Source organism: Diabrotica undecimpunctata, chromosome 6 (assembly GCF_040954645.1).
Source record: "Diabrotica undecimpunctata isolate CICGRU chromosome 6, icDiaUnde3, whole genome shotgun sequence".
In the NCBI taxonomy this organism is placed as follows: Eukaryota; Metazoa; Arthropoda; class Insecta; order Coleoptera; family Chrysomelidae; genus Diabrotica; species Diabrotica undecimpunctata.
The window spans coordinates 23,533,830-23,547,356 of record NC_092808.1 but is presented as its reverse complement, the minus strand read 5'-3'; the positions used below and the strand labels follow the sequence as shown (position 1 = coordinate 23,547,356).

Here is a 13,527-nt window from a genome sequence, read left to right as displayed (position 1 = left end):
CAATAATAATAAATAAGGTTAACAAAACTACAAACGATAGATTATTTTATTAAAATTTAAACAAAATGCATCCAGACACTATTTTCATGACCGGTGTAGTAGACCGTGTGCGACTACTGATACACAAAATTAAACTGCGTCTACTGAAAGGTCAAGATAGAGAAGAATCCTGGGCCCTTTTACCACCGGGGCTTTTCTCTTCTTCTTCTTCTTCGCGCGACTAGGATTACTCCTGTTTGTCTGCCTCTTATTCTGTTTCAATCGTTGTTGACTGTACATTATCTTTCCACCTTTTTGGCGGCCTTCAAACGGGTCTTCTGCTATACGGCTTGTTGTTTTTACAGATGTTCGCTAATCTATCTGGTCCCATTCGGTTTATTTGTTCGTTCCAACAAACGAATAATAATCGTATAATAAAAACATAAACTCTCATAGTATCTTAAATTTATTATTACAAACTAAATATTGTACAGAAATAAAATGTATGCTATAATAAATATTCCTTAACCTATAAGAGAATCTTTACTAATCACCAGTAAAATCGTCCTTTTTTTAACATTCCTCATGAAACATTGACCACCTGTAAGTAAATTTCTTGAGAATCACACACATTACCCTAGCAATAAGTTAAATGAGACCTTACAAAGATTTGTTTAATTTATGCTTCCCCTATGGTTCATGTAACCATTAAACTGACTACTAACTAAAACTTTATCTATGGCAACCTTCTTCATTCTTGTACAGGTGGCTAGAAGAGCACCGCCCAGAAGACACATACCACCTCCACCCAAAGCGAGTAGAGCAGAAAACCATCCAGTTTTCAAGCAAACGCTGTTTGGATCGACGGGGGCATCTGTAAATAATAATATAACATGAGATTAACTTACTAAGATATTTAGTGCTAATATACATAGGGTAGGCTGGCCTAAAGCGGCATACTTGGTTAAAACGGCACATTACCGGTTTTGAATGAACCGCGCAAATCTGGAGTTGCATTCCACCTCAGAACGCTAAATCGTCACCCTAAAGTGTTAACCTGCTAAGTCCATATTAACTAATTTTACAGGAGAGCAAAAAAACGTTGTAAAAATACAATTTTTTGTTTAAAATACTAATCTAATAACTGTATTCATTTAGAAATGTCTTTATTTACAATATGCTGATGAAATTTACAAGATATATTTTGGCTATTAGCCGAAAAGTACTAATTTTGGAGAGTGCAGGTTTTCGCCATTTAAAAGCGGTAGTAAAAATGGACTTCACAGGTTTTCAAGGATCTTCTAAAATAAAACTAGATCTTCTTGCTTTAAAATAAAATGAGTTTATTAATACAAAACGAAAACCAAGTCGTAAATCAAAGTTATTGAAAAAGTAGATTACTACTATTAATCGGAAATAACAATGGAACGTTTTTATACTATTCTAATAATAAATAAAAATATATTGGGGGGTGAAGACGCCGCTGTCACCATTCTAACAACATTGGGGGGGTTAAGCGTGATAATTTAGGATTGAAGCTGTAGATGAATCGACTAACCCCCTCTAATGAATTGTCTCGGCTCTGATAAAGGCTGTCACCATTGTAGAAGACGTCTGTCTCAATGTCCTTATCAATGCCTCTACAATTTTTTTAGGAGATACTTATCCCTGCGAGCGGGGCAAGGCTTACTGGTTCCACTAGTCTGGACTGACTGGTTTCGCCCTCGCGGATTTACAAGAGGGTAGGAAAATCTTTCTGGAAAGGAAGGGGATAAGGACTTCTCGGTCTCAGGTCCTGCAAAGAGTGAGAGGCTATGGGCTTACGTTAGAAGCCGGAGCACTGCATAAGCGAAATGTGTATCTCTTCCAGTCTCGACCTGTAACGGCTAGGAATAACAAAAACAAATTTCGAGTTTACAATGTATTAACTAGACTGTACACTACAAAATATCAGTTATGACCAAAATGTTCGATCAGGCGCGAAGGGAGACGAGAAGAGACAAGCAAGGAATTAAAGGTCGGACAATTCCGTATCATTAGATATACCTTGGGTTAGTATATAGATCTTAGTTACCTTTGCGTATCTAGGCTCTAGCTAGGGAATACGCCTCCAGTCTACAGGGATTTGAGATTTGCAAACCTTCGAATCTCCAGTTGCCGACACTTATGCGTCCACTATCCCGTCGAGTTAATTAACGCGTCCACTGTCTGCGTATCGTCCGATCTCCACACTATGGCGTGGAGCGTCTGGCGTGACCACTTCCCACTAACTCCTGCTGGCCCCCTTGTTCGCCTTTTTTATCAGTCCGTGTTCTCAATTTTCAGTCGTAGTACCAAGGTCGCGTTATTGTTTTTTTGCTGACTGATCCTCGTGTTGTATATCGGCGGAGGTCTATGTTTTGAAACGTGATTTAAACAACCTTGGTGGTCTGATATTTGAGACTCGTGTAATACATTTAAACTGGGTCGAGTTTTCAATCTTTGTTTAATGTAAAATGTTTACGTAAATATGTTACCTACTAGCTATGAATTTATTTGTTCTTTAATCAATTTGGAATATGTAATAATTTCTTAAATAATTGTTTCCCTTTACTAGGCTAATTATCCCTTAATTTTTCCTTCTTTATTTCCTTGCTATATTTCCATTACACTATTCATGGGAAAGATCGTCGTAAAATGTGTGCATGTGTGTGTGTAATTAACGAGCAAAGTCTTCTTAATAATTTGTAGATCTTCATATTTTCGCGCGGTTATTTTACGCCTTTCTGAGTGTAGATTTTGTAGTGATTTTCTTTGAGAAATGATTGTCCATTTTTATGTAAAATGCATCTTATAGATAGTGAATTTGTCCTTTGGGTGAATATCGAATAGCACGAACATCGGTAACTTTTGCATCGCCCTTTACCCTCCATGGTGGGTTACTTTTGTAAAACTGAACTGCATTGAATTTCTTAAAGTCAAAACTTAAATGAGTTACATTATATGGAGCTGGTTTATTTCTTGCCTGCTGACAGACGGTGACATAATCGGCAGGTACGTTTATTATCCTATCTTTTAGCTTTTGTTTTATCACTGAGTGGACAGAATCCACTTCAATTTGTGTATGGGCAGGCTCAAGAAATTTCTGTTCTATTGTTATATTATGATTTATTGCTAAATTTTGTAGGGCATTGGCCATAACACAATTGCGATTTTGATAGTTACAGCCATCAGTAAAAATAGTAATAGTCTCCCCATTCCCATTCTCTTGCTTAGCAATTTCAGGAAGAATGTGGGTTTCCAAAAAGAATACTCAAATACTTGCAAATTCTTCGGCATTTAGACCACCTTTGGCTTCATTCCAAAGATAACAAAATACATTACTATTTATTAGATTGTAGAAGCAAAGGTTGTGCACTTTTATCACTGTTGGAAATCAACACTGCTCGATCAAAATCATCTTTTTGTCTTTTTCTTTTTCGGGTAGAACAAGACAAAATTCTCATTTCTAAAGACATTTGAAAAGTGACTATTGATAGGTTCATTTTTTTTTAATCTGCACAACTCGTTAACATAGAACTCGTAGAGAGATTGTTGTGATTTCCATTCTGCTAATAAGTATTTCTTTAAAAATTCAGTTAAGCATTTACGACGCATATCAAATGGTTTTTCTGGTCCTAAAGAGTTTTTGTTTAAAATACTTGGAGCGCGAGCTTCAGAAATGTTTTTCCAATGATAAACTGTCCATCCGATTCCCAGAGGATCCAAAAACATGGTTCTAAACACTCTAAAATTCTGGTCGTTGACCTTTAAAAAATATTGCAGCGTTTATCTCCTTTTTGTCTCCTCAGATTTTTTTCGATTTCTTGCCTTTTGGGAGCTAGAGAAACAACATGTCTGTTTATAAATGTCTTTTTTCCCCCAGCTCATTTTCCAAAATGCTTCAAATATCTGACGTCTGTCCTGTTCTGTCAAGGACAGACCTTTTGTAGCAGCTGTCCCTTTTTTGCATCTCAGTTTTATAGCACTAGGTTCCCTTGGTTCTTCATAGTTCCATTTTCCTGCTTTTTTTACCTTGCCTAAATATCCTTTTCCTGTTTCCCGTAATCGTTTATTTTTTTGTACAAACTAAGTTGATTCCTGCACTTGAAAATGTTTTTTTTTCTTCCCTTACTCTTTGCTGGGTATTCAATGATGCTGTTTGAATCTGTATCTCTTGATTGTGCTTTAGACAAAAATTTGAGACCGTGCTGTAGCGAGTCTAGACATGAAATGGCATGACACCGATGACTTAGCAGTATTTACCTTTACAAATCCAGATTCTTACAGATAGCAGGTTTTCGTATCAGGTAATAGATGGTATTTCTGGCATAATTAGGAGTTGGTTGGTTAACAGCTCATGGAAAAAAGCAAAATAGCTTTCGAACCACGCAAAAATATTATTTTATATTAAAAGTGGACTTAGCAGGTTAGCTTTTTAGGGTAACGAAATGCTATAAAAGTGTGTTTATATATTATAATTCGTTGAGTGAATAGTTTTCCTTCACTTCTTCTTGATTACGAACTAATTGTTTGTGTGGATGTGGCGTTTTCTAAAATTTTCAACGTATGTATCACAACAATATTATGTTTTAGTATAAGTTGTGTTTTAACAGAGATCTGTATCGTTTGTTGATTAGTCAAAAAATGGGGTTACGTGAAAATTATTTATTCTGGCATATGTTTATGTTGGGCAAAATGGCATATATACAAATATATGTATGCAATTTTAGGCTGATTTATGGATTGAATAGAATGCATAAATGAATTAAAAACTCTGATTATATTTCATAATAAAGCTATGTTTTTACATTGATCATGGTCGGCAAATCAAAAAAAAACATATAGGGAAATCTAGGATTGAAAACACGATGCAAAATGCAATCAAAGATATTAGTAGTCAACAAATAAGATGGCTGAAAGCATTAAGAATATTCAACGTTCCATTCACAACCTTGGGAAGACGAGCTAGTAACTTTAATAAAAGAGTTAAAAATAACGAGAAAAGACTTTCTAGATTTTATACCACATTTACAATCGCCCAAGAAAACAAACTAGTGGAAAATTTGAAATTATTAAAAGCGCGATTATTAATATTAACCACAGGTTTAACAAGAAATCGAAACGTGCTAGATGGGACTGGTTTAAAGGCTTTAGGAATAGACATCCCGATATTTCATTAAGGAGACTTGAAAATACGTCGATAGCTGGAGCAATGTTGTTCAACAAACCAAATATAGCAAAATTTTTTTTTCAAAGCATATCAAGAAGCTATGTACAAATATAATTTCCTTCTCGACCGAATCTATAATATGAATGAGACTGGAGTGTCCACCGTGCTGAATCCACCAAAAATATTTTCCGTTACTGGTAAAAAACAAGTTGGTACTATCGCGGGGGCTGAAAGCGGAATACATCTCACAGTTATTTGTTGTACAAACCCAATTGAAAATTACACTCTCCCAACACTTATCTTTCCGAGAAAAAATTGGAAACCAGATTTATTAGAGCTTCAGTGAGATTTCTTCAAGGGTCGAGGTGGATTACCGATGAGATCCTTCTCAAATGGTTGAAGTATTTCCAAAAATTTGGTCACCCGACCAAAGAATCATCTATTTTGCTGGTTCAGGATGGACACATTAGGCACAAGAACCGCAGCGTGTTACAGTATGCATAAGAGAATGGCATAATACTCGTTTGCTTGTCGGCACAACGCAGTCATCGCATCCAAACAGTGGACGTTTCATTCTTTGCACCTTTGAAAGCGTATTTGAATCAGGAGACGAGAAAAAAAATCAGGAACAATGAAGGCCAATTTCTTAGAGGCAAGTCGCCGGTGCCTTTCGCGTATCATGCGAAAAGGCAGCAACTGTCTAAAATGTAGTTAGTGGTTTTAAAAGTAGAGGTCTCTCGCCTGTTGATTCTAATATTTTCTGACTATCTGTTGTATTCTTCCTCGAACACAACAAACAAGCCTAATCTAACAGCATTTTCAGTCAACGCTGATAAAATTCATGAAGAATCAACTATATCGCAGATTGAAAAGGATAAATCGTACAATGAAGGAAACAACACGAAAAATATTGAGTGCAATATTGCACTCCAACTGTACTCACCAGCATTCCCGTCATGGCGGAAGCCAAACAAAAAGAAACAGAAAATCAAAGGCAAACTACAAGAAAGTTTAGGAGACTAATTGAAATAGACCCAGAAGAAGCATTTGAAAGTAAACCTGATAATGACGAAGATGACGCCTTTTGATTATTTTGTTGCGAAACGTTCTCAACATCCAAACCAGGGGAACCATGGATATGATGCTGCAAATGTAAGCAGTGGGCGCATGTTTTTTGTGCAGGAATTACACCAAAAACAAAACCATACATTTGCGATGTTTGGCATTTTAATGTAAGTCGTTTTGCCCTGAACCATTGAAGACTCAAAAATACTTTAAGTTTTTTATATATTTGTTAAAATTTGGGCTATTGTTGATTAGAATTTGAGATATTAGTGACAATAGTACAATCTCAGATCTCTAGCGCAGATGAGTTGCATTTCATGATTTTTTTATATTAATATGCCATTTTAGACAGACTTGTTGGGGTAAAACGGATAATGCATTTGAACGCACGTTTATTTTTTTCTGTAATGGATGATTGGTTTCGTGTTTTTGTAACCTACAGGGTGAATTAAAATTACAGAATTAAAGTACATATGTATATATGAAAAAGATAAACATCAAAAACATTAAGGCATTCGAGATGTGGTGTTACAGGAGAATGTGGAAAATACTTACAGTTTGGTTAGAAAACAGAAATCTAAAATTAGCGTCACAAAAAAAAGAGGTAATCAGTCCCAAAGCTCCTAGAGACAGGGATCATATCTCCTTCATGTTGGAAATAAGAATATTTCCAGTTAAAAAGTGAAATATTTGGGCGTCATCCGTGATTGTAAGCGAAAATTTGGTGAACATGCCAAATATGTCGCCACTAAGGCTGATCAAAGAACTGCGACACTAGCAAAAATTATGCGTAACATAGGAGGACTTAATGCAGAACAAAGACGAATCCTCATGAAAGTTGACCACTCGACAATTTTATATGCTTCACCAATCTGGCATCAAGTACTAAATAAACAAACCTATAAATTAATATTGGAAAAAAACACAAAGGAAAGCTTTGTTTAGGGTCGTCTGCGCATACCGGACGGCCTCAACTGTAGCTCTACAGGTTATAGCGGGAGTACCATCAATTCACCTGCAGGCAAAAGAAAGATCGAATACATACGGTAACAATAGCCAGGAAAAAAAAAGAAACAAGAAGGGAAGTAATAAAAAGGTGGCAAAGAGAATGAAAAATGAACGGAGGACTATGTGGGCGAGGGTGCTAATCCTGGATATGAAGGAGTGGATCAATTGCGATTACAAGATCATGAACTACTTCTTTACACAATTTCTAACGGGCCATGGATCGTTCAGAGTTTATATCGAAAGAATAGGCAAAGCAACGGATGGTAACTGTGCGAACTGTGGAGTTAATGACACAGCCGATCATTGTATATTTGCATGTAATAGGTTCAATGAAGATAGAACTGAAATGTACGCCAAAGTAGGCATATTTAGAGAGCAGGACATAATGACGGTTATGGGAAGAGGAAAAATGCAATGTTTTGAATGCAATAGCAATAATTATAAAAAGGAAAGAAATTCTAGAAAGAGAAAGATAAAAAAAGGGAAATAAAATGCAGCGTGCGCGATTAAATGATCTGGAAAGTTGTGCTACGCTCCAACTCACGCCAGGTACAATTCATCCGGTATGGTCTTTAGAAGATTTCCACTCTCACAAAAAAAATTTCTACTACTAATTTTTCTATTGGGCTGATAAAAGCTTCCGTGGTTAGACTTAATGCTGCAGTTTGAATAATGTAACAAGGTGATGTAACAAGGATTTTTTATCAGATGAATACAAAATGGAATTTTAATCTTTTTGGATCAAATGGGAGTTTTATAAACAAGGATAAAAGTCCGCTCCATAGTTTTGATTACAGAGAGTGTTTATAAGATTGGTTAAGATTTGGCATATTTTTTTTAATTTATAAAATATTTTTACAATAAAAGTATCAAGTATAAACAGAATTGAAGCACTGGAAATGTGGATTCATAGACGGATGCTGAAGATACCTTGTCTTATCTGAGACATAAAGTGAGGGGAAATCGATATAGAATATTATAACTGACCCTTAAAGGCAAAATAGGAGGTTGTAGAGGTGTAGGAAGAAAACAGGTTTCTTGGTTAAAAATCATTCGTGAATGAACTCAGATATCAAGTGCAGGACAATTATTTCATGTGGCAGAAGATCCAGAAGTCTTCGCAATGGTAATCGCCAACGTCGGATAATTCGGCACGTGAAGGAGAAGAAAATTTTTTGTAACAAAAATATTTTTTATGTACCTATGTTCTAATTTTAATAGTTTTTTGTACAAGTAGAAGTAATGCAATTTCAGATTAAATCGAAAAATGGTTATTAAATAAATTCGTGTTAAGTTATATTATATTTAATATGATTGGGCGCTTAGCCATCCAACCACCAGGCAAATGTATCGAGCCCTATCCTATCGAATTCCGGGACGTTTCTCTTGTTCCACCCATCGAGTTGTTCCACCGTACCCATGGTAAAAAAAAGGTATGATATTGCGCACGCCACTATCAGCAGATCGCGTTCTGTTGACGTCACAATAAGAGCGGCCGACATTGTAATACTAAATCTGTTTATAATGGAAATTTGATCGATTTTTTAGATTTTGGCGTCTTTGGTAAGCTTGTTGTAAATTTTATAGTGTTTTTGTGAGAGTTAAGTTGATTTTTAGGCTTTTTGTGTGAAAAAGTTATTAAGAATATTTTGAACTCTTTATGTGATTTTATAATTGATAGTGGCTTTGTAGACATCATCATCATCATCCAGCCTTTATTTATCACATCCACTGCTGGACATAGGCCTCCCTTAAACTCCTCCATTCTTTGAGATTTTGTGCTCTTTGTTGCCAATTTTTCGTGATACGCCTGATGTCGTGAGCCAACGTGTAGGTGGTCTTCCTCTACTACGTTTGTCTGCTCTTGGCGTCCAATGTGTAATTTTGCTCGTACATCGTGAGTCATGCATTCTCGCTACATGGCCTGTCCAATTCCATTTTAGTTCCGATCTGTTCCACAACATTAGCAATACTCGTCCTTCTTTGTAGACATACCTACTTATATATATATATATATATATATATATATATATATATATATATATATATATATATATATATGTAATATGGACAATATTTTGGTGTTTTAGAAGTTATATATAAAGTATGTTTAATTATTATTGAGTCATAATATTTAATCACTCTTGATTTATCAAACATCTTAAATAGAAATCGCGTAAGAAGGAGAGAACAATACCCAACCAGGACAGAACACGGATCCAGATCGTACAATGCAGATAATAACCGAATACCGACCAATTCCAGGGTCAACGAAACACCAACCGCAAGACATCCGCTCCAACAGAGAAGCAAAATATATAACAAAACGACCCACCGACTACCGACCGATACCGCGGTCGAAGACCAGACCGAAAATATACCGACTACCGACCGATACCGCGGTCGACAACCAGACCGAAGATATACCGAACTACCGACCGATACCGCGGCCGACGACCAGACCGAAGATATTCAGTCATACATACCGGAATTCACGAACAGTCCAATACGAGAGCAGCTCGACATCAGTACTACACTAAACAATACCGAAAAAAAACAATTACAGGAATTGTTACTAACAGAATTGGAGAAATTTAAACAAATTAAAGGAACAACACATCTAACCGAACATACAATAAAACTCAAACATAATACACCGATCAAACAAAGATACAGGCCCCGAAACCCGGCAATGCAGAAGATCATAAACGATGAGATAGATAAGATGCTAGAAGAGAACGTGATAGAAAAATCCAATAGCCCGTACAGTTCCCCCATCGTCCTAGTAAAAAAGAAGGATAACAACGGATACAGATTTTGCATCGATTTTAGGAAAATCAACGACATCTCAGAAAAAGATGCCTACCCATTACCGTACATCAATCATATCCTAGAAAAGTTAAAATCTGCAAAATATTTTACCACGTTAGATCTAAAAAATGGATATTGGCAAGTACCACTTTCCGAAGCAAGCAAACCCTTGACCGCTTTCATAGCACCAGGAAAAGGACTATTCCAGTTCAAAGTACTTCCATTCGGATTACACGCCGCCTCCGCTACTTTTCAACGTTTACTGGATACAGTAATCGGCCCAGAAATGGAACCACATGCATTCGCCTATTTAGACGACATAATAGTACTGGGGAAAACGTTCGAGGAACATATGGAAAACTTAAAAGAAGTACTTCACAGACTACAACAGGCCAAACTACGAATTAATATAGACAAATGTAAATTCTGCAAAGAAGAAATAAATTATTTAGGCCATGTAGTAAACAAAACGGGAATAAAAGTGGACGACAACAAGACAAAAGCTATAGTCGAATATCCCGCACCAAAAACCGTTAAACAACTACGCCGATTTTTGGGCATCATCTCATGGTATAGGAGATTTATAAAAGATTTTTCACGAACTGCAGCCCCTTTAACAAAGCTACTAAAGAAAAAACAACATTGGACTTGGGACAGAGACCAAGAGGAAGCATTTAACAAAATAAAATTACTACTGACACAAGCTCCAATACTGATCTGCCCGGACTTCCAGAAAAGATTTTTTTTACAATCTGACGCTTCGAACCACGGTTTAGGAGTAGCTTTAGTACAAACAAACGACGAAGGACAGGAACAAGTCATCGCTTACGCAAGTCGAACCCTAACAAATGCCGAAAAAAATTACAGCGTTACAGAAAAAGAACTACTAGCGATCATCTTCGGTATAGAAAAGATGAAACCCTACATCGAAGGATACCCATTTTCAATTATCACAGATCATCAAAGTCTACGATACTTACAAACAATGGAAAACCCTACAGGTAGAATAGCTAGATGGGCAATGCTGCTACAACAATTTGACTTCGATGTCATTTACAGAAAGGGCTCCCAGAACGTCCTGGCCGACGCGCTCTCTAGAGAACCAGTAGATCTGGTTTGCATAATAAACGTAGAAGATGTAGAACCCGACGAATGGTACAATAAAGCTTTAAATAAAATCCAGACAAATCCGCAACTATTTCCAGACTACTCTATCAAAGATGGACTTCTCTATCGACACTTCTGGGACAAATACGATTTAAAAGAGACAGAGGTATCCAACCCCTGGAAACTATGCATCCCAAACCACAAGAGACAACAACTCCTGGCAGAAAACCACGAGCAACCGACCGCAGGACATCTAGGAATAGCCAAAACAATAACCCGCCTAGCTAGAAAATACTACTGGCCAGGGATGTTTAAAGACGCCGCAAAGTTCGTCAGGAACTGCAAGAACTGTCAGCAATTTAAGCCGCAACAAAGCTTAACTCCAGGCCGCATGCAATCTACACAAATTCCGCCACATCCATGGCACACCGTTTCAACCGACATCATAGGACCCCTTCCAACATCCAGCAAAGGAAACAAATATATAATGACATTCCAGGACACCTTTTCAAAATGGGTCGAAGCCATACCGATCAGAACAGCAACGGCAAAATCAGTCTGTCAGAACTTAAAAGATAAAATCATTATGAGATTCGGATCACCCAAAGAACTAATATCAGACAACGCAAGAACATACGATAACAGGGAAGTACGAAAGTTGCTAGACGAATTCCAGATTTCTAAAAGAAACATTCCGCCATATTCTCCCCAGAATAATCCAGTAGAAAGAACAAACAGAGTAATCAAAACAATGATAGCTCAGTTCTGCGATAATAACCATAAGAAATGGGACACGAGCCTTCCAGAACTACTATTCGCATATAATACAGCTAAACACGATTCAACGGGTTTCTCCCCAGCCTTCCTGAACTTTGGACACGAACTAGAAATTCCAAGTAAAGTCGTAAACACCCCAAACGACACACAACATACCGATCAAAACATAAAATGGCATAAACTACGAGAAACATTCGAATTAGTACGTACAAACCTGGCAAAAGCTTTTACAACTCAAAGCCATTACTACAACTTACGACGAAGAGAGTGGAAACCCACAATAAACGACAAAGTCATGAAAAGGGAATACCAACTCTCAAATGCCGCCAAAAATTTTAACGCCAAATTAGCACCGAAATTTTCAGGCCCATATACTATAACAAAAGTGTGTTCTAATGTAATATTCAAATTAAAACACGACGATAAAAACCGTACAATAACAGCTCATATCAAAGACCTAAAACCCGCATTTACCGATTTCCCTACTCCTTAATCAGTCCAAGCACTTACAGTCAACACCAAGTAGTGACAGTATATTTTAATACAGTTTACAGTTACCTTCAAATACAATGTCAGACACATTAGAAATATATTACAGTGACATAGAAATGGACGGCACAGTTACGCCGCCACCATACACCGTTCCAGAAGTAATATCACCATTAGGGAACACACCAAAACCTAACACCCCGGGCAAAGGCTGCGAGCCCCTGATAAAGGCTATTTCCAAATTCAAGAACCTTTTCGATGAACCAACCATGGGCATCACAAAAATTCAGAAAGTCCAGTCAATTCCAGTGTCAATCCCGCTGCTCTCACTAGTTCCGCCGCAGCATAAAGGAAAAAAATACAGACTGAGACTCCCGAACCAGGTGCTGAGGATAAAAACCAATAATTGAAGCCCCACGAAGGAAGACGTTTTTTTTTAAAGAGAGAGGAAGACGATTTTTTGTTTAAGAAGACGATATTTATATTTTTTTTTAGGGCGGACATTTTTTATTTCGATGTATTGTAAATTTTTTTTTTAGGGTAACCAAGTACCTGGCAAGGAATAAAAATAAAAAAAAAATTTTGTTCCAAAATTTTTTTTTTTCCCCAGGAAGAGGGGGTGTAACGATGAGTCCAAGCCATCACCGTTAAACCAGCGTGCGCGCGAACCAACCCATGAAGTAGGAGTGTATCGACAGTAGAAAGGGCAAAGCTCCGCTATATAAACGGCAACATTTCCTCACAGAGACAGAATCGACAGGTGTTGACTGAAGGTTCTCTCTTCCCTACCCCGGCTTGCGGACGTGTTGAGTTCACAAGTTGTTTCCGTCCCATACCGTCTTTACCCGAAAAGCGTGTTGAGCTTTTCACTACCCGTACTCTGAAGCAGTCGTGTTGAGATTGTCGAGGAGTGTCCTATTAACCCGAATCACTTAAGGGACGTGTTGAGTTCCTTTCCTTCCTTTATACCTACCGTCCGCTGTTATTAAAACCGTAAAATTTCAAATACACATTCGCTTGCCGATAAGACTGGTTCCATATGACAAGGTCAAACTTAATTTGAATAAATAGGCCAGGTACTGAGAAGACTAAACCAAATT

General features: G+C 37.2%; 1 protein-coding gene across 1 annotated transcript in view; it reads right to left on the bottom strand.

Moving 5' to 3' along the window:
- Positions 1-476: 476 nt before the first annotated feature.
- Positions 477-13,527, bottom strand: part of LOC140442600 (uncharacterized) — a 115,141-nt gene continuing 102,090 nt past the window's right edge. The window contains exon 12 of the mRNA XM_072533610.1: positions 477-853. Within this exon, the coding sequence (XP_072389711.1) occupies positions 654-853 (200 nt within the window). The 3' untranslated portion in view covers positions 477-653. The remainder of the gene's footprint in view (positions 854-13,527) is intronic.